Source organism: Cryptomeria japonica, chromosome 11 (genome assembly GCF_030272615.1).
Source record: "Cryptomeria japonica chromosome 11, Sugi_1.0, whole genome shotgun sequence".
NCBI lineage: Eukaryota > Viridiplantae > Streptophyta > Pinopsida > Cupressales > Cupressaceae > Cryptomeria > Cryptomeria japonica.
In genome coordinates this window covers 27,767,218-27,787,753 of record NC_081415.1, presented here as the reverse complement: position 1 = coordinate 27,787,753, position 20,536 = coordinate 27,767,218, and the positions used below count along the sequence as shown (strand labels likewise).

General features: G+C 39.8%; 1 protein-coding gene across 1 annotated transcript in view; it reads right to left on the bottom strand.

The window, feature by feature from the left end:
• Positions 1 to 20,536, bottom strand: part of LOC131070828 (uncharacterized) — a 170,452-nt gene that overhangs the window by 34,077 nt on the left and 115,839 nt on the right. The window contains exons 11-12 of the mRNA XM_059214336.1: positions 18,400 to 18,512; positions 17,971 to 18,047 (exon numbers count right to left, since the gene is read on the bottom strand). Of these exons, the coding sequence (XP_059070319.1) occupies positions 17,971 to 18,047; positions 18,400 to 18,512 (190 nt within the window). The remainder of the gene's footprint in view (positions 1 to 17,970; positions 18,048 to 18,399; positions 18,513 to 20,536) is intronic.

Below are 20,536 nucleotides of genomic sequence, written 5' to 3'. Positions count from 1 at the left end.
ACAGACACTGGATGAGGCCACCGATTTGTTTGAAGCACTAAAAGACAAGCTTAGGGAAGAAATGGAGAAAAATAGAAAGCTTGAGAGAGAGGTCGGTGCATGGAGAGGCTACTTTAGCCATCTCAATCAGCCTTTGGGACGTCAGGATCCAGCAGTATCACCCGTGCAGGCACTTCCCCTTGAATCAGTTGGTGAGGCAGAGAGAGTCAGGAGTTTGGTCCAGCTTATGAGTTCTTGGATTGACAAATCCCATACAGTTGCTATTGAATTTGCAACAAGAATGATGCAGACCATTCACCGAGCTATCCAGGCTCTTGAGATCATCCACAACCTAATGATAACGGTAGCCGCCTTTGCTCATACTAAAGATGTTATCATTCCCGTCCTGCAAGTAATCAGACAAACATCAAGGAAGGTCCTAGCACAAGAAAAGATAGTGGATGGAGGATCGCATAGTTTACTTCAGTGGTCAACCTTACTTCAGATGAAGGAGGTTCTCTTCGAGGAAATTAGTACCAAATGCAATCATGTTGAGGAGGTCATCCACCCGATCCAGGACAGAGTGTTTGAGGTATTGTGTACTATTCTTGGCAGGAGGATCGAAGTTGAGACTGATGTGGATTTACAAGAATTGGAAGAAAGGGTCAAGGTCATCTTTTGCAAAGATGCGAATATTATCACAGATGAGCAACGGGACCAGATGTTTGCTACCATGCTCCTGATTGAGAAGACCAAAGAACTTGAACCTGAATGGGACGTTGCTCTTCTCAAGGCTTTCGATCAGGTCATCCACTTGGAGGAACGAATGAGGAATCTTCCCGAGATTCCAATTGCTGAGATCGAAGGAATCGTGTCTAGATTCATTGCATATGCTAAAAAGGAGCATTGGAAAGGGAATAAGATTCTAGAAGAAAGGTTGTTATAGATGACATGGCACCTTAATTGTCATTGGTCTATGTCTCCTAGGTTTTTGTGCCAAATTTAATATTTGGCTATGCATTTAATATTGTTCAATAAAAAGGGGACTATTTGTAATAAACCCTAATTAGGGTTTAGGTGTCATAATCTTGGCCATTGATCTTCTTTTGATCTGGACCGTTCATTGTAATTGAGGATGCTATATATACCCTCATTTCTTTTCATTTTGTAATTAGATATTAGAGAGATTAGACATTAGTGATTAGAGATTAGCAATTAGATAAGAGCAAGTTACTTTGTAGCAAGATTGAGCTTTGAAGAAGGAATTTCAAACAATTGTTGTTTATGATGGCTTTGAGATCAATAAAATATTGAAGTTATGGTGTTTTATTGCAATTCTTGTGGTTATCTTCATGGTTGTTTACTTTCTTGAATCATTCTCAGTCAAAGTAATGTTTAAGTTTGAAAGACAAAGTGTTGGGCTTGATCTTTGGTGAGATTCACTTTCCAAACCACTAGCTTCTTGCTGATTGTAGAAACGCCTTGCGTAGTCAATTGGAGAAACTTGAATCACCTAAACCTTCAATCGTCATTGAACTTTGGATATGTACCTTTGTGGTAGTGTCTATGATCCTTGATGAATTGAAAGATCATTTGTTACCTTAGAAGATCGCATCAATTTCAGTTGAGTTGTTATTTTATGGCAATATTGAAGTTGGTAGAATCTTGCCAAAGTCCCGTCCACATTGAGTCATTCTTAGGATTAGATTAGAATTTATCTCTTGCAAGCCCTACTCTTTTGATCTTTTTGAGAATTTGTTAGTATAGGAAATTCTATTTTGGAAACGTAAGGCCCCTTGATGAAACAGCAATCACAACGACCACTGGTGCTTATACACACGTAGAGACCCTACATAAAAGAACATTGGAGTCACCCTGATTGATCCTTCTTTGTGACATCTTCAGCAATCAGAGACTTTATTCAAGAGAGGATAAGGTACCTTAGGGTATTTTATTCTGTGTATGATTGTGTAAGAACAAACATCATGTAATCTATCTCATCGCTCTTATGCGAAACACGACAACTTCGGGTCCTCATGCGACCTTCAGACGCGCTGTCCTTTGCTTGGCGGGCTTTGCCAACTTGTATCATCTCACGCCTATTCAAGACGATTTCACAAGTTTGAACAATCTCTTGGAATTCGTGCCCGAGGGCTCGACTAGCCTAATGGAATCACCGGCTTCTTCGTTCAACATCATCACTTCACGGACCAGTCGTGGGCTCGCTCGAAAGGACGCGAGACACTCTGCGCGAAACTCAACAGGGCGAAGACAGAAAGGCCCAAAAAAGGAAGGGGGACCCTGTCGGCGACAGGGAGTGTGTGCAATGCACAACAAAATCCAATTCACAAATCTGATACATACAGTTTGCTGTGGAACTCAAATTTCAAATCTGAACTCAACAATACATATAGTTTGGCATGAGCATCCGAACCCAATATTTTGCAGGGACGAACACATTCAACCTTTTCATTATCTATGGAGATAAATGCAATCAGACCGAAGGTAAGATCAATATCATTTCGTTATATAATTGAACTATTATTATTTATCATTAATGTGTGTCTGAAAAAATACAGGAACCATGCAGACATTTGACAGTAGAAACCTGAATGATCCAACTCAATAAGACTGCAATCAATCCAATTTGATAATCCAATTTGACATCAATAACAAGTATGCCAACTATGTGCTCATGTTACCCACTTCACATTATGAAGCAATATAAATATTGATTGTGGATCCCAATCAACAAACCCATTAACCTATCGCAGACTAAGACCTTATGGGTGAACCAATTTTTTGGCCCCTTTTTGGCCACAAGTAGTTAAAAATTCTCTTGTGATTAACTATATGCTTATGTTTAGATTTAATATTATAGTTATGATTCTTCTTATCTTTAGAATGTATCATACGTCATTTTATTTGTCCAGTTTGGACAAAAGGGGATTTGTATTCTTGTCAAATTTTAGAGTTGTCAAAAATGTTGATTTTTACTGTTTTATGTATTTTTGGATCCTAGGGGCAAGGGCATCGTTTGAGGCTTGAATTGGGAGGGGTGTATGGACAAAGTACACATCTCATATCATTGGGAAGACCATACCATTAATAGGCATGGAAGGAGTGTTTGACCTACTCTTCGTTTTTGGAAGAGATACACACACGTGATTTACATGCACAAGCACACACATTGCATTAATGGGAGTTTGGTCAGACCCATGTGGAGTGCCATGTGTTCTCATGATATGTGACATGGCACACCCTTAAAATCTTTCATTTGAGGCTTTAGAAGGGGCCAAATCTCACACTTGAAATTTCAGAAGAGAAGAAATCTGCATGTTTTTGGAAAAGAGCTCTTGAACACTTTAGGGAGGATTTTCGGTATGCTCATGTTAGGGAAATGAGAAAAAAAAAAGGAGATGATTCAAGGGGAAGATGTAGTTTTCAACCTCCTCCTTGCTTGCCTTGAGAGGTAAGCTCCTTTCTTTTGCGGTTTTCTCTTATTGCATGTTGCGGTTGTATTGAATGTGTTGATTTTTCTGTGATTCTTTCATTTTTTTGACAGAGGATTTTATATCATCCACAAGATTGTTTGCTACCTGATTATTAAGAGCATGAGCCTTAGGCTGAAACCCCTTTGGTAGAGAGACAAGGACTGAAGGGTGTCCATTCCACCAAAGTTTCATTTTTGTTTTTGTTTAGTATCATGATTGTAATGTGTCTGAGTGTCTTGGGTTGTAATGTCCCCTTCTCACTGATGTTCTTTCAGAGGTCCATTAGCCTATTCCTGAGACCCGTAGGCTAGGTGGAATGAGTAATCAGGGTCTAGCATCGATGAAACGAAGACTTACTATTTTTAGTAAGTCAGGGGATGACCGTCTGGTGCCATTGTCCGACCGAACACTCCTTGCTTTGCCTCTGGACGCGATGATCATATTTTTCTGAGCATTAATTCTTGACTTACTATTTTTAGTAAGTGGCTGGGTGGCACATTTCTATTTTTGGCAGTAGTCAGGGGTTTGAATTCTACAGCAGTTTGTGGTCGTCCGGGTTCAGTTTCATCTTGGAGGTGATAATAATCAGTGGGGGAGATATTTGCAACATAATTAAATATTATTTCCTTTCCTAAGGTTAATATTTAATTAATCTATTTATTGGATGCTGGTTTATTAAATTTGGGATTAATGCCTGTTTAATCCTAAGTTGGGCGAAATTCAATTATTTTATGGGATGTGAAATGTTTTTTTTTAAAAAGGGATATTATTTCACTTTACATCGCCATTTTTGTGCCTAAGTGTCCAACGTGGGTCCTCCCCTCTCTTGGGCGTGACTTTTGACTTAGGGAGTTGGGCGCTACTCTTGGGTCCACATGAAAGTGGAATGAAATTCAAATGCAAGCGTGGAATTTGGAGGGATGTCATTTGGATTTGAAGAATGAAGTTATAAATATGAGGCTTGGGTTCCCATTTGCACCATCTTGAAAATCTGTAATGTTATGCTGCCGGATTGGCGACAAAACTTGAGGCTTCGGAGTGCGTCTCCCTAGTGCTACCCGGTTTCGTACTTGAAATACAGTACCTAGCTGTGCCTTGTATTCTCCTATCGCTTTCAGAGCTTTGCCATAGACATCTTGGTGTTGCAACGATTCTGGACTTGCTGGTTTTGCCTGTGGCTGAAACACATTTTTGCTCACGTCTCTTTGTTGGAGCGTCTGATAGTTATGGGTATTATTCCTATCTTCCTTCCCAGCACTGGCAAATAAGTTTGTAAGTTTTTAGCCCATTTGTTTGAGTATTGATTTAATTATGCAAAATCGAAATTCCTAATCTAGGCGTGGGTTTTTTGGGTTGCATTGGGATGCGTGCAAAATAAAAAGAGGGTTGTTTGGGGTGTGGCTGTGATTGGTTGTCATTGTATTGGATGTATGGTGGGATTGGGCTTGATTTGAGTCAATTCGGGTAAGAATTGAGTGAGTTATGAGTATTTTCATGTTTTCGTGGGCTGCTGGAACTGTACTTTCAGCCTGCAGAGCAGTGTAACAGAAAATTACAGTATTGTGTAGAAATCTGCAGTTAATCTTCTCATCTCATCTCCTTATTGTAAGGATTGTTTCAGTAGTACTGAGCATCCCCATTCTATCTGCTTATTTTGTACTTCCCACTGCATAAGTGGAAGAGGCTGGCTTGCCGCCTTCTCAGTTTTGTAATTCAGTTTTCTTTGATAAATAGTCCTCCCGCTGAAATATGCGGTAGAGTGATGTTTTAATGTAATGTCCTCCCGCTGAATAAGTGGTCGAGTGATAAAGTTCAATGTTTTGGTCCTCCCGCTGAAATATGCGGTAGAGTGATTGTTAATGCAATGTCCTCCCGCTGAAATACGCGGTAGAGTGATTGAACTTCTATTTCTTGTAATAGTTCTCTTGGTCGGTTTACCGCCAAGAAGTTTAGTTTCTATCCTGCTGGATAAGCAGAAGGGGATGGCTTGCCGCCCATGCAGTTGTAATGTTCAGTTTGTTTATTGATGCTGACGATCCTCGAAACACCGTATGCTCTCACCCTCCCAGTCTGGGCTCTCGGTGAACAAAAGGTGTAAGGGTTCCCTTTAGTTGTTTTGCTTATTACTCTAACCTTAACGGGTAATTGTTGTGATTGAATTGCTATTGGCCTGAAAAAACAAAAAAAAATTAGTGGGATATTACAGTGGTATCAGAGCTGGTTTTCCTGCCAGCCTGTGAGAGTCAGTGGGTTCAGAAGTCTCCATGAGTGACAGAGACGTCAGACACTACAACAGAGAACAGAAGAGACAGCAGTTTCAGGTTCCTATAGTGCCCGAAGAGGACACATTTTCAGAAGTACTGAGGAACAGAGGGAAGAATTTAGATACCTCAGATTCAGTGGATTCAATGGCAGATAAGACTGCAGAAACAAATGAGGCACCCGACAAGAAGGCAGAGAGGCAATTCAATGCCATGATGGACATGATGTCATTACTGCTGTCAAAGCTCAACCAGAACGTTGTTGGGACCCCTAATCAGCCCAACAATGGACCGGAAGCCAGCACTTCTAACATTCCTGTAAGCAATGGGAATGGGAGCAATAACGGGAGTAACAATGGAGGTTCAGCCCCAAGGCCTTTACAACCTGTCTTTTTGCCCAAAGAAGTACAACAAGCTGAAACAGAGATACCCACAGCTGATGAGATAAGAAATAGCTACATGGAGTATGCTTCCCTTCCTGGTGAGATCCGAGATATCCTAACTCTGGATCAATTCATGAATCAGAAAATGAAAAGAGGACGGAGGAATGACTACAAGTCTGCTGCCCCAAGAGATTTCCAGCAAGCTCTTGGAAGAGTGACCTTAGCACACTTTGATGGGAGCGCTAAAGGTACTGCTAGAGCATGGGTACAGAAGTTGGACAATTACTTGTCCTTGAGACCGATGCCGGAGGAGGATGCCATCAAGTTTGCTACCTTGCACTTGGATGGAGTGGCCCACGAATGGTGGTACCATGGGTTGGTCACCCTTGGTCACAACTTAGTCACCACCTACGCTGATTTCACCGACAAGCTAATTGAGAGATTTGACACCAGGGATCCAGAGGTGAAGTTTAGAGAACTTGCACAACTGAGGCAGCAAGGTTCCTTGGACACTTACGTGACTGAATTCCAAAACCTGTCAGTCATGGTGAGTAGCATCTCAGAGAAGCGACTGGTTGTCCTTTTCACTGAAGGACTTGAAGAACCATTGAGAGGATGGGTCAAAGCTTTTGATCCGCCCACACTGGCAGAAGCTATAAAAAAATCCAGAAGTATGGAGTTGGCTGCCCCTAAGAGTAAAATTCAGTCCAAGCCTTTCCCTTTCAGAAAGGATAAAAAGAAGTTCACTAATCAGACCAAGAGGTTCCCTCCGCGAATGGATGATGGGCTCCGTCAAGAGCTCCGGAGAAAGAATCTATGCTATTCTTGCAGAGAACCGTGGGTTCCCGGGCATAGGTGCCATGGAAAGGGGAATTTACATCAAATGGAAGGCTATTCTGGAGATGGATCAGATTCTGAAAATTCAGAACAGCAGACTGAAGTTGAGGACAGCGAGTATGAAGAGGCTCTTGAAGGGCCCGAATTTGGGTCAGAAGATAGAGGAGTAGTTGCTCAACTCTCGAGCATTCACAAGAATGAGTCTTTCAGAGTTCGGGGTGTGATTGGAGAGCATCGTGTCATAGCTCTCATTGACACGGGTGCAACACACAACTTCATTGATGAAAGAATTGTTGCAAAAAAGGGACTCGTGGCAGAGGAAGTTGAGGGCTTCAAAGTCATGGTAGCAGATGGCTCCACTATATCCTGTAATAGAATGATTTCCAACATGTCTCTGAAGTTGGGAAATCATGAAATCAGAGATGATTTCTTTGTGGTAAGCATTGGAGGGACTGATGATGCAGTCCTCGGGATTCAATGGTTGAGATCTCTTGGTGAGATCACACTAAACCTACAAACCATGGAGCTGAAATTCATGTCCGAAGGGAAAAAGGTAGTTTTGAGAGGAATGTCGCATGGGGGACTTAAGGTTGTATCCTTGAAAAGAATGGAGAGGCTGATCCGCCATAATCAGGTGGAGTGGGCAGCGGAGTGTTTGATAATGCCTTCCAATCCATTAGTGGATAAGGGCAATTATTCCTCAGACATTTCAGCAATGGTCAAAGATAAGAGCAATATTGTGGTAATACCTTCAGAACCACAACAAGAGCACAGAAAGTATCCTGAAGACATTCAAGCTTTGATAACTAAGAGAAGCAAGGTGTTCGAAAAGCCACCTCCTGGTAGACCTCCTGAAAGAGGTGCTGAACACATTATTGAGCTTGAGGAAGGAGCTAAGCCAGTCATGACTACTCCTTACCGATACCCCAAAAAGCAGAAAGATGAGATCGAGAAAGCAATTCAAGAATTGCTTGACATGGGTTACATCCGGCCTAGCAAAAGTCCCTTTGCTTCGGCTGTTGTTCTGGTGAGAAAGAAGGATGGGACCATGCGCATGTGTGTGGATTATAGATCGCTGAATCAGAAGACCATCAAGAATCGGTATCCTATTCCGAGGATTGATGAGCTCATTGATGAGCTACATGGGGCAGTGTTCTTTTCCAAAATTGACCTCAGATCGGGGTACCATCAGATTAGGATGAGAGCTTCAGATGTGGAGAAGACTGCTTTCAGGTGCCACTTTGGACACTTTGAGTTCTTAGTCATGCCCTTTGGGTTGACGAATGCTCCTGCTACATTCCAGTCATGCATGAACAGGATCTTCCACGAACAGTTGAGGAAGTTTGTGTTGATATTTTTTGATGACATCCTGATTTTCAGCAGATCATGGAAAGAGCATCTTCAGCAGTTGGATGAAGTGTTGGGCATACTAGAATCTGAATCCCTGTTCGCCAAGGAATCCAAGTGTGAATTTGGGATGGAAGAGTTGCTCTACCTGGGTCACATCATTAGTGCAGGTGGTGTGAAGGTAGACCCTGAAAAGATTAGGGCTATCATCGATTGGCCTACTCCCGAAAACATAACACATCTGAGAGGATTTTTGGGATTGTGTGGATTCTATCGGAGATTTGTAAAGGGATATTCTCAGTTGGCTGCCCCCCTTACAGATCTTACCAAGAAAGGGGCCTTTGAGTGGTCTGAGAAGGCACAGACAACATTTGAGCAGTTTAAGAGGATCATGAGCTCCTGCCCGGTTTTAGCATTACCCGATTTTACCAGGCCATTTGAACTACAATGTGATGCGTCTGGAGAAGGTGTTGGTGCGGTCCTCATGCAGGATAAGCACCCTATAGTTTTTGAGAGCAGAAAGTTGAGAGGTCCTGAGAGACTATACTCCATTTATGACAAGGAAATGCTTGCCATAATGCATGCACTTGCAAAATTCAGACAATATTTGGTGGGAAGTAAGTTCATTGTCAAGACTGACCACAACAGTCTTAAGCACTTCATGCACCAGAAGGATCTGAATGAGAGACAGCAGAAATGGGTGAGTAAGCTACAAGCTTACGACTTCGATATTGAGTATGTAAAGGGGAAAAACAATGTGGTAGCAGATGCCTTATCACGGAGGCCCCATTTGAGCTCACTCTGCGAGCTTACTGCTGGTTGGAAAGAGTTGTTGCTTGCTGATTATGCCAAAAATCAGTTTGCAATCAGTCTTGTAGAGGGTACTTTTCATGATGAAAGGTACAAATTGGTTGAAGGATTGATACTGTACAAGGGAAGAATCTTCATAGTACCTGAATCTAAGTTAAAAGAGAAGATTTTGCAGACCTTCCATGACATTCCCCTTGCTGGTCACCAAGGTTATTTCAAGACATACAGGCAGATCCGGGAGAGATTCTCTTGGAAGGGGCTTAAGAATGATGTTTTGAAGTACATTAAAGAGTGTCATACATGTCAGAAGAACAAGGATGAGCACACTCTACCTGCTGGTTTGTTACAGCCCTTGCCTATTCCCGGTCAAAAATGGGAAAGTATTTCCATGGATTTCATCACGGGGTTGCCTCGGGCTCAAGGGAAAGATAGTATTTATGTAGTGGTGGACAGACTTACAAAGTTTGCTCATTTTTTCGCCATTACCAGCTCTTTTACAGCAGCACAAGTTGCTGAAGTGTTCTTCCGAGAGGTATTCAGACTGCATGGTTTACCGAAGAACATTGTGAGTGATAGGGACAGCAAGTTCCTAAGTGCCTTTTGGCAGGAAATTTTCAGATTGTGCGGGACTGTGCTCACTCCAAGCACCAGTTATCACCCCCAAACTGATGGACAGACCGAGATAGTAAATAAGTGGGTGGAAGGTTATCTCAGAAACTATGTCTCGGAACAGCAGAATACTTGGGTGAGGTGGCTTCACCTAGGGGAGTATTGTTACAATTCTTCCTATCACATGTCCATCCGGATGTCACCATTCATGGCACTATATGGTTATGAAGCTCCTAGCTTCGCAGACTTGGTATTTGGTGATAGCAGAACCCCTCAGGCGAAAGATATGATACAGCAAAGTCAGGATATTCTGAGAATTTTGAGGGACAATCTACAACATGCACAGAATCAGCAGAAGTTGTATGCTGATCAGCAGCGTATTGAGCGCACCTTTGAGGTGGGCGACATGGTTTATTTGAGGCTCCAGCCTTACAGGCAGTCTACTCTCAAGAAGAGTGGGGTTGAGAAATTGAAACCTCGATTCTATGGGCCTTTCAGAGTCAGTAGAAGGGTTGGAGAAGTGGCTTATGAGTTGGAATTACCGGCAAGCAGCAGGATCCATAATGTGTTTCATGTGTCTCGCCTTAAGAAGGCTTTGGGACATAATGTAGTTGCTTCAGCTGAGCTACCTCCACTTGATGAGGAGGGAGAGTTGGTTTTGGTTCCAGAAGCTGTCCTTGAATTCAGGGAGCGAACCTTGAGGAGAAGAGTGATCAGGGAATACTTGATCAAATGGAAGAATCTACCAGCAGAGGATGCTACGTGGGAGAATGAGGAGATTCTATTGCATCCAGCCTTACAGTTGCTTGAGGACAAGCAATTTTGGGGAGGGCGGACTGTAATGTCCCCTTCTCACTGATGTTCTTTCAGAGGTCCATTAGCCTATTCCTGAGACCCGTAGGCTAGGTGGAATGAGTAATCAGGGTCTAGCATCGATGAAACGAAGACTTACTATTTTTAGTAAGTCAGGGGATGACCGTCTGGTGCCATTGTCCGACCGAACACTCCTTGCTTTGCCTCTGGACGCGATGATCATATTTTTCTGAGCATTAATTCTTGACTTACTATTTTTAGTAAGTGGCTGGGTGGCACATTTCTATTTTTGGCAGTAGTCAGGGGTTTGAATTCTACAGCAGTTTGTGGTCGTCCGGGTTCAGTTTCATCTTGGAGGTGATAATAATCAGTGGGGGAGATATTTGCAACATAATTAAATATTATTTCCTTTCCTAAGGTTAATATTTAATTAATCTATTTATTGGATGCTGGTTTATTAAATTTGGGATTAATGCCTGTTTAATCCTAAGTTGGGCGAAATTCAATTATTTTATGGGATGTGAAATGTTTTTTTTTAAAAAGGGATATTATTTCACTTTACATCGCCATTTTTGTGCCTAAGTGTCCAACGTGGGTCCTCCCCTCTCTTGGGCGTGACTTTTGACTTAGGGAGTTGGGCGCTACTCTTGGGTCCACATGAAAGTGGAATGAAATTCAAATGCAAGCGTGGAATTTGGAGGGATGTCATTTGGATTTGAAGAATGAAGTTATAAATATGAGGCTTGGGTTCCCATTTGCACCATCTTGAAAATCTGTAATGTTATGCTGCCGGATTGGCGACAAAACTTGAGGCTTCGGAGTGCGTCTCCCTAGTGCTACCCGGTTTCGTACTTGAAATACAGTACCTAGCTGTGCCTTGTATTCTCCTATCGCTTTCAGAGCTTTGCCATAGACATCTTGGTGTTGCAACGATTCTGGACTTGCTGGTTTTGCCTGTGGCTGAAACACATTTTTGCTCACGTCTCTTTGTTGGAGCGTCTGATAGTTATGGGTATTATTCCTATCTTCCTTCCCAGCACTGGCAAATAAGTTTGTAAGTTTTTAGCCCATTTGTTTGAGTATTGATTTAATTATGCAAAATCGAAATTCCTAATCTAGGCGTGGGTTTTTTGGGTTGCATTGGGATGCGTGCAAAATAAAAAGAGGGTTGTTTGGGGTGTGGCTGTGATTGGTTGTCATTGTATTGGATGTATGGTGGGATTGGGCTTGATTTGAGTCAATTCGGGTAAGAATTGAGTGAGTTATGAGTATTTTCATGTTTTCGTGGGCTGCTGGAACTGTACTTTCAGCCTGCAGAGCAGTGTAACAGAAAATTACAGTATTGTGTAGAAATCTGCAGTTAATCTTCTCATCTCATCTCCTTATTGTAAGGATTGTTTCAGTAGTACTGAGCATCCCCATTCTATCTGCTTATTTTGTACTTCCCACTGCATAAGTGGAAGAGGCTGGCTTGCCGCCTTCTCAGTTTTGTAATTCAGTTTTCTTTGATAAATAGTCCTCCCGCTGAAATATGCGGTAGAGTGATGTTTTAATGTAATGTCCTCCCGCTGAATAAGTGGTCGAGTGATAAAGTTCAATGTTTTGGTCCTCCCGCTGAAATATGCGGTAGAGTGATTGTTAATGCAATGTCCTCCCGCTGAAATACGCGGTAGAGTGATTGAACTTCTATTTCTTGTAATAGTTCTCTTGGTCGGTTTACCGCCAAGAAGTTTAGTTTCTATCCTGCTGGATAAGCAGAAGGGGATGGCTTGCCGCCCATGCAGTTGTAATGTTCAGTTTGTTTATTGATGCTGACGATCCTCGAAACACCGTATGCTCTCACCCTCCCAGTCTGGGCTCTCGGTGAACAAAAGGTGTAAGGGTTCCCTTTAGTTGTTTTGCTTATTACTCTAACCTTAACGGGTAATTGTTGTGATTGAATTGCTATTGGCCTGAAAAAACAAAAAAAAATTAGTGGGATATTACATGGGTCCAAGTCAATTCTCCTGGCTTGGGGGATGGCTAAGGTTACCATTCGGCTTGATGATGCCATAATGGTTGGGCAGAAAGTAGTCTCTCCCCATTGGCTTTTGTTATTCAATTTTCTGGTCCAAATTGTTGGTTCTTATGTTGTTGGTGCCTTTTTAAAAGAGTTATGTTGAGAAGTTATTGTGTTTTATTTTTTGATTCATCATCTTGAGAGGATGTGGACCTCCTTGATGCAAGAGAAAATTCCCTCTTGCTACAAACCCACAAACTCACAAGGAAACAAACAGATTGCCACGAGTTGAATAACAAATTTTATCATTCATCATACATTTCAATATGTAAATTACACAATTACATTTGGCCTTCAATGGGCCTCTCTCAAACTGCTCACTCCTCAATCTACACACCAGCAAACTTACTCTGATTCTACCCAGTCGCTACTCATTTTGGCCAATGACCTCCACCTTTGAGGCCCTCTCTGCAACTTTGCCACTTGCAGCCCCACACTTCACCCTGGTCAATACCCACTCATTTGGGTCGATGCCTCTCTAAATTCCCTCTTGACCAGTCCCACATTGATGCCCTCTTCTTTCTTTTTATATCATTTTATAATGTTTCTCTTTCAGCTGCTCGATTTGAATGTGCCTTTTGATTACCTTGGGGAGTTTAAACTCCCTTCTATTTTTGCACTGTGCCTTCTTTAATCCCTGCGCTACCTATATTGATGTAATGTTCTTCCTCTTACTGTTTCCCTCTCTTCACGACCTTCCCCTATTCAAATTCTGCAGTCAACCTTTTCTTGGCTGATGCTGCTCCCTGTTCTCTCCTGTGCCATTTTTTAACCACCAATACGCAAGTGATGTGATGGCCTTTTGACTCTTCATCGAACCTGAAGCTTTTGGTCTTCATTTCCCCTCACTTCAATTCGGTTTTAATGTCCATTTACTGCTTTTGGAAGCTAAACCGATAGTTTTTGGAAACATATTCATTTGTTTAACAAAATAAAAGGCTTGCATCTATAACCTGCAATTTAAAACAATTCATGTGCCTATCTATGCTTCTCCATTTTGCATACATGTCTGGCAGGACAGTTGAAACCACAACATCTGGCAGAGTCCCTCCACCATCTAAGTTTCGACGGATGTCCAAACTCAGTTTCAAAGCTCCTATTTTGGCATGGGCTGGGAGGATGTTAGCACCTGCCGATTTGCATTTGCTCGAAAGTCTTATAAAGCCTTTTCACAAATCCATTCTGTGCATATCTTGCAATCTATGAAACATTTGATGCATACTAACATCGAGCATGCTTGTAAAGGTTGTGGAAATTGGCTTGCACCAGCCAATTGCATCTGCTTGAAAGTAACTTAAGCCTTTTGGATTAATCCATAAATGTTGCAATTATAAAACTATATTTACATGCTTGCAAGGATATAGGCAGGATTGTGGAATTTGGTTTTATGCCTACCAATTAGATTTATCTAAATCCATTTGGTGATTGTGAGACAACATTTCTTCAAAACAGTCTGTGTGCCCTGTCTATGTTTCCACATTTTACTTCATCATGAAATGCAACGACTTGTGTGACAAGATCCATGTGCCTCTTTGAACAAAACTTCTGTAACAGACAGAGAAATGCCAACCAAACACATCAAAACTGAAAATATTTTTGGGTGGTGCTGATTGCTGACTCGCCCGGGTGCTCCTGCACCACTTCTCCCTCTTAGTGTACCTTTTATAGATGGTCTTCATGAGTATGCCATCCCTCTTAGGCAACATATGTTGATGTCATCCTCATCTTATGGAGCTTTTGTAGAAAAGGGTGTATGCGTGGAGGTGCACACTATCCAACTTTATATTATTTATTTTGTTCACCTTTATTGGTGCATTTCCAGGACATATCTTCCACACATAATTGTTTCCACGCAACATCTCACGCAATGGCAATGCATTTGCAAGCTTGTTGCTTTATCCCTATACATCACTTAAAAAAGAATTGTTGACCACATTGGTGTGTTTGCTGAAGTGAAACTTTGGGAGTTATAGTAACTTCAATCATCTAAACGATTTAATTATGTTATGAAATATCCCCTGCAGTGGATAGACTGAAAATGCAAGGAATATTTGCAACAGATGGCTGTCAAATTGTGTGTTATGTGGTTTATAAATTTTGCGTGTTATGCTGATGGGCTGTCTCAGAGTTTTCAGACTAATTGAGGAGATGTTAACCATAAATATTCTTCAACGAATGACTAACAAACAACTTCCATTGATGGCATAATTCCCTAGGATGAATGTGCAACTAGTGCTCAAAGTGATTACACCAATTTGGAAACAAAATCACACTTTAAAAGCTGACTGTAATTTCGTCAAACAGTTGTCATGAAACCAACGAACAAAGAGCAAATGGTAGGCAAACTTATTTCTCCTTATTTATGAATCAAATGAGCTTTTTACAATGATCCAATCAATGCTCAATCACTCAGCAATTAATCATAGTTTTCTCAGAAAGTGTGAAAATACTTTACAGCCATGGACATACACTTCTAACTGAGAAATACAAGGAGATAATGATGCCAATAGAACCTGATATGGATTACCTAACCTTACATTTGAAGAAGCAAGCAATATCGTGTTGGTTGGAGCCTCCACCATGCCAAATCAACCTATCTCCCAAAATCGCCCCTGCTGCTGGTCTGCAGATGATTAGCAATTAATTGGCAGCAATTTTGTAATGTCCCCTTTTCTTTGAGTGATAATTAATTAATTAAATGTTAAAAGAGTCCCAAGTCCTATGGGATTATTTAAATTTAATTAATTAACAGCTGGACATACTTTATTTTATAAAGTGACTTTATAATAATGTCAATAACAAATTATAAAGTAAAGTCACTTTTGAGGGGAAAAGTAAATTTAGTGAGAAATAAAATAAAGTGTTACTTTCAAAAAGGAAAAGTATTATAAAAGGAGGAAAAAGTGCAACGAGGATTCATTCTTGAGTTGTTATTTAAAGAAAAAACAAACTTTTCCTTGAGAGCTTGAGAGCTTTAGCTTGCAGGTTCAGTAAACCCTAGGACGGAAACCCTAGAGGATTGGCTATTTGGACAGAAACCCAGATCAGCCCACTTGGTGAATTCATCTCAGGATTCACAGTTGCACATCATTGATCAGTTTTAATGGAGTTTTGATGATCTATCTAGCAGTTTTTAAAGGGGTTTGTTAATTTATGCATGGAGGCATTCCAGAGTATGTCTTACCTAAATTTTCTGATTTGTAACAGCAGCATGTGTTTGTAAACAGCCATACGTTTCTATATCAAAAGAATTTCATTGGCTTATTTAGATTCTCTGTATTTCATTGGTTTGATTTTCGTGAAAATCTATATTGTTCATCTTGCATGTTCAATCTGCATGTTTGCATGTTGCAAGATTACATTATGATGTGACAAAACATGAGCAAAAACAAAAACCCATATCAAATTTGAAGCAATATCCGAGTTTGGGATATTTCAAATTTGTCCACTTCTCAATCACCAAACTTCATCGACAACCTTCCTAAAATATAACGTCCACATTCAATGGTTGATTTGATGTTTGAATCAAGCAATATAAGCAAAATCGTGGGTGAAGAGAATGAAGTTTGATTTGCTTCAACTGAACTGACACCTGCAACTTCCTTTGTTCATCTTCAGATTGCTGCTAGAGTGAATCCCTTATTGGAATCAATGCATTTTAGAGAACATAATGATGGAGTGCTGAATACACCATAAACCCGAAGCACTGCTGAAGCTAAGTCATGGAACCTGCTTCAATTAGACTCAGACTACAATGTTATCGAACAGCTGCTTAGACCTCCTTCCACACAAACCATCGATCAGTCCTTAGGAAGATAGGGCTACAACCAAGGGATGAATTTCGTGGCTTCCTTGGGCTCAATATGCACATCGTGGTCCACCTTCAATCATGATTAAATTCTGATTATAACTCAGTGAACTAGAAGGTGAAATCAGCATATGGGTAGCACAACCAATGAAGACTTCACACCCAAAGTGTCTCCCTTTGACTCCTCCAAAATCGTACCTTAGCAAGTTGGCCCTTGGCCTCCATTAAAGCACAAATGAGATGACTGAAGTATCATCTCCTCAATGCAACCCCTTGAGAGATCTTCCACTCCCTCAGTTATGCAATCTATGGGAGTTTTCGTTCCCAAAGACAATGATTTGAAGAAACCCCTTGGTTCTACAAAACCCAATCAATTCAATTATCAACTCCTGGCTGCCTTGAAGCTCAACTTGATCTCCTTTCATACTTTTTCACACCAACATCCAGAAGCTTCTAGAAATAATATTAAAATAATATTATTTCACTTAAGTGACTTTATGATATTATTTTTAATTAAGTCACTTTATTAAATTAATTAAATATAAAGTCATCTTTTAATTTTTAATTTATTTGATAACTTTATAGTTTATACATAATTAACTTAATATTATTAATTAAGCTATCCATGAAAAATAATAATAATTTGGACAACTTAACTAATTAAATTAATTAAAAGATTCTTCTCCAAAAAATGGGGACATTACATTTTATTAGAGATTATTAACTATAATGTCCCCTTCTACTATTTAATTCTTGTAGGCTATAGTTGGGATTAAGGGAATTAATTAATTTAATTATTTGATATTACTCCTCAAAAGTAAAAGGGAAGGGAGGACTGTAATGTCTAAGGCCCAACTAAACCAAAAGACCAGTTTGGTGGTGAGGGCGGCACCCACAGTTGTTAAGGGTGGCCTATAGGCATTCCATTCAAGCACGAGGATTTAGGACAACCCCATAGAAACAAAGACTTACATGGAGATTTAAGTGAGGACTACGCGGAAGGGGACAATACAAGCCCACCATGCTTTGTGTGTCTCGAACTTAAGAACTCAGCTTTGATACCCACTAAGGCCCAACCACTACACCAATAGACCAGCTTGGTGGAGAGTGCGACACCCACATGCATTAAGGGTGGCTCCACAAGCATTCCACCAGAGCATCCAATTATTTACAATGATCCCATACAGACACATGGTGGTCGGGGCACATCTCCTATGTGCAAGGACATCACATTAACATACGATGTACTGTAATGAAACATTAATGATACCATATGTCATTCATTAAATATTTATCTAATAGACAACAATGTATCTTATTCAATTTTGGGCATCTATAAAGAGTAGGGGTTATATCCATTCATAGACAACAACATATCTTAGATATATATGGTACCTCCTAGAAACTGTCAATTTTGGAACCCTACTAATCCAGAGTTGATTTGGAATAAGAATAAAAAGGGAATGCCTGGAGTTCTGAGGTTAAAGATTACAATGGAAAATATACAATGTTTAAAAACAACCAAACAGTAAGTAAAAAATACAAAAAAGATAAATTACAATGGACTTACTTGAACTGTTGTTCTCCTAGCTTTAAGAACAAAGCAACTTTAGGCCACTGAAATTCTTTCCTTTCATTTAATACCAACTGCAGTGACAAGAAAGCAAACTAGATTACAGCCACATATTTAGCAAGTTTATGCATGCGGCACACGCATGTTATAATCAAATGCTGATTTGAAAATGCCTCTTAAAATTGTGATAGAACATTGAGACATTTTTTACATGAAAGCATGGGTTTAACAAAGGAAAAGCATTGCCAGACTAATGCTGCATGCATACCAAAACTCTGTTTCTCTGAAATTTCAAATTTGAATGCTAACTCGTAAAAAATTTCATTGTCTCATATTCCAAGAGGACATACAATAACAGGAAAACATTACGGAACTTGAAAATAATTAATAAAGACAGGATCCATTTAAGATATGCCGAAAACATACCGAGTGCAATATCTTTCTCATACGAATTGAATTATTGGTAAGAAGCCTATGCACAACATAAGGATAGGCTGCTTGAAATGTTTTGAAATCTGGATCTACTGCTAGTGCCAAACCTGTCAACAACAGGTATCAACACTGTATTGAGGATTATACAAAAAATTCTACCCAATGTTATTTTCAACAACCAAACTCTCTTCAAGTGCCAAGCATGACCAAAACACATTTTTCATATCTTGCAGACGATTGGAGAATCTCGACTTACAATCAACACCACCAAAGTATCTATTCAAAATCAAAGACTTACACAGGCCATACTGCCCAAAAGTAACATTAAAAATACATGTAAAGACATTTTTGGAACAAAATGGTTTCCTCTTTCAGCAGCAAGCAAAAAGATACCAAGGATAGAAGAAAAGAATGACTAAGAAAGCATGTAATAACTCTACTAGCAGCAGTCTCTTTTATGTGTGAATAAATTAGCAATGATCATACAGTCATTCTAAGAAAACACAAGTACAACATCAAGGAGTGGACCCCTATATCAGCACATATAAAGTGTTTTAACTTTTTATGCAAAATAGAACACATCAGATACCTTGAATGCTAAGACATCAACAAAATAAAGATGATCTGACATACACGAGTTTTTCTTTGTAGCTTAAAAGGTCAAGTTGGATCGTATTGACTAAATGAAGGATAACACTAAGTCTCAGAATAACATGAAAGCTCCAAGTTCCCTTTCAAACATTCAGAGATCTCCAAATGTTCAAATATTCAATAGAAATGTTAATAAATGTTACACATAATGCTGGAGGCTAATCCTGGGATTAATCCCTTTAAACTATATGTACAAGTCCTTGTGACAAACACAAAAGCTATCTGATAAAAAGATCAGGATGTTTACCTTAAAATACAAACAGGACGTATACCCTAAAAATGAAATATTTGTTTTTGTAAATGGATTTTAAGTTAGTCATAAAGAAAAGAGTTTCTCTACGTTCCTAGAATCAAGAGATCTCCATGTACTAGTGGATTTACACAAGGCGGTAATACTTAGACCCACCCCTGCAATATTGACACGGTGTAACAGATAGACTGATGTTATTGTATCATGATGTATGGCCATCTATTGAAAGGCTATGTTAAATCTAGAGCCATCACTCCAAAAATGCATAGAACAAGGGCATCATTCCCAATGCAAATAATATAATTTCCTCCCTTACAACACCTCCTTTAATCTAACATATCTACCTATGCATATAGTCATGTAAGATTGAAGAATGCATACATATATTCCCAACTGTGTATCTCACAAATAATTATATTCATAGTTGTGTATACTGTATACATCTACCTACTCCATGAATTAAAAGTTTCATCGGATCAACAAGATCTTACATAAGGTTTGTGACTAACTTCTTGTGAATTGCAGATGACACTGTCAATCAAAACAACCTTGATAGAGGATCTGATACTCACATTCTTAGACCTTGCCAATAATTATATTGTCTATATGGAATCAAGCAATATGGCTTTGGTGCATTATCATATTCTCAATCAAGAACTCAGAAAAGCTATTCAAGACATTAAAACACAGAAACATTATCCCAAGAATATTGAATTGAAGTGTCGGCCTCCAATAGGTCACTATGACCTTTCCCTCTAGAAGGGTTGGAAAGACCGACTTGTAATAATAAAATGTGATTTGGTGATAAAGAATAAAGAACAACAATTTATAATTCCTTTTGTCTTATTCAAATCGAAGGGATTGGTTGGAATAAGAAAGACAAGGGTCAGTGATCTATATACTTAAGTCAAAGACTTATTAAAGGAGAATTAAGAAGCATCTAAAATAAGGAGTGCAATCTGTTAAGAGAGTCAAAAACATAAAACATGTTTAAGAGCAAATAACATCCAATCCATTAAGTTTATATTAATCTTTGTCAAGATGCGACAAAGACAGATTTGTTAATTATGAAATGGTGCAATGAAGAACAAAGGGCTGCAATTAATGAAGGGATTCAATCAAGAGGATAGTATGAAAGGATGCATCCATTCCATATCGTGGATATTTACGAAGGTCGATACCATTCCAATCAGGATCATCGGAATTTGTCTTTTACTTCTATTCATATCC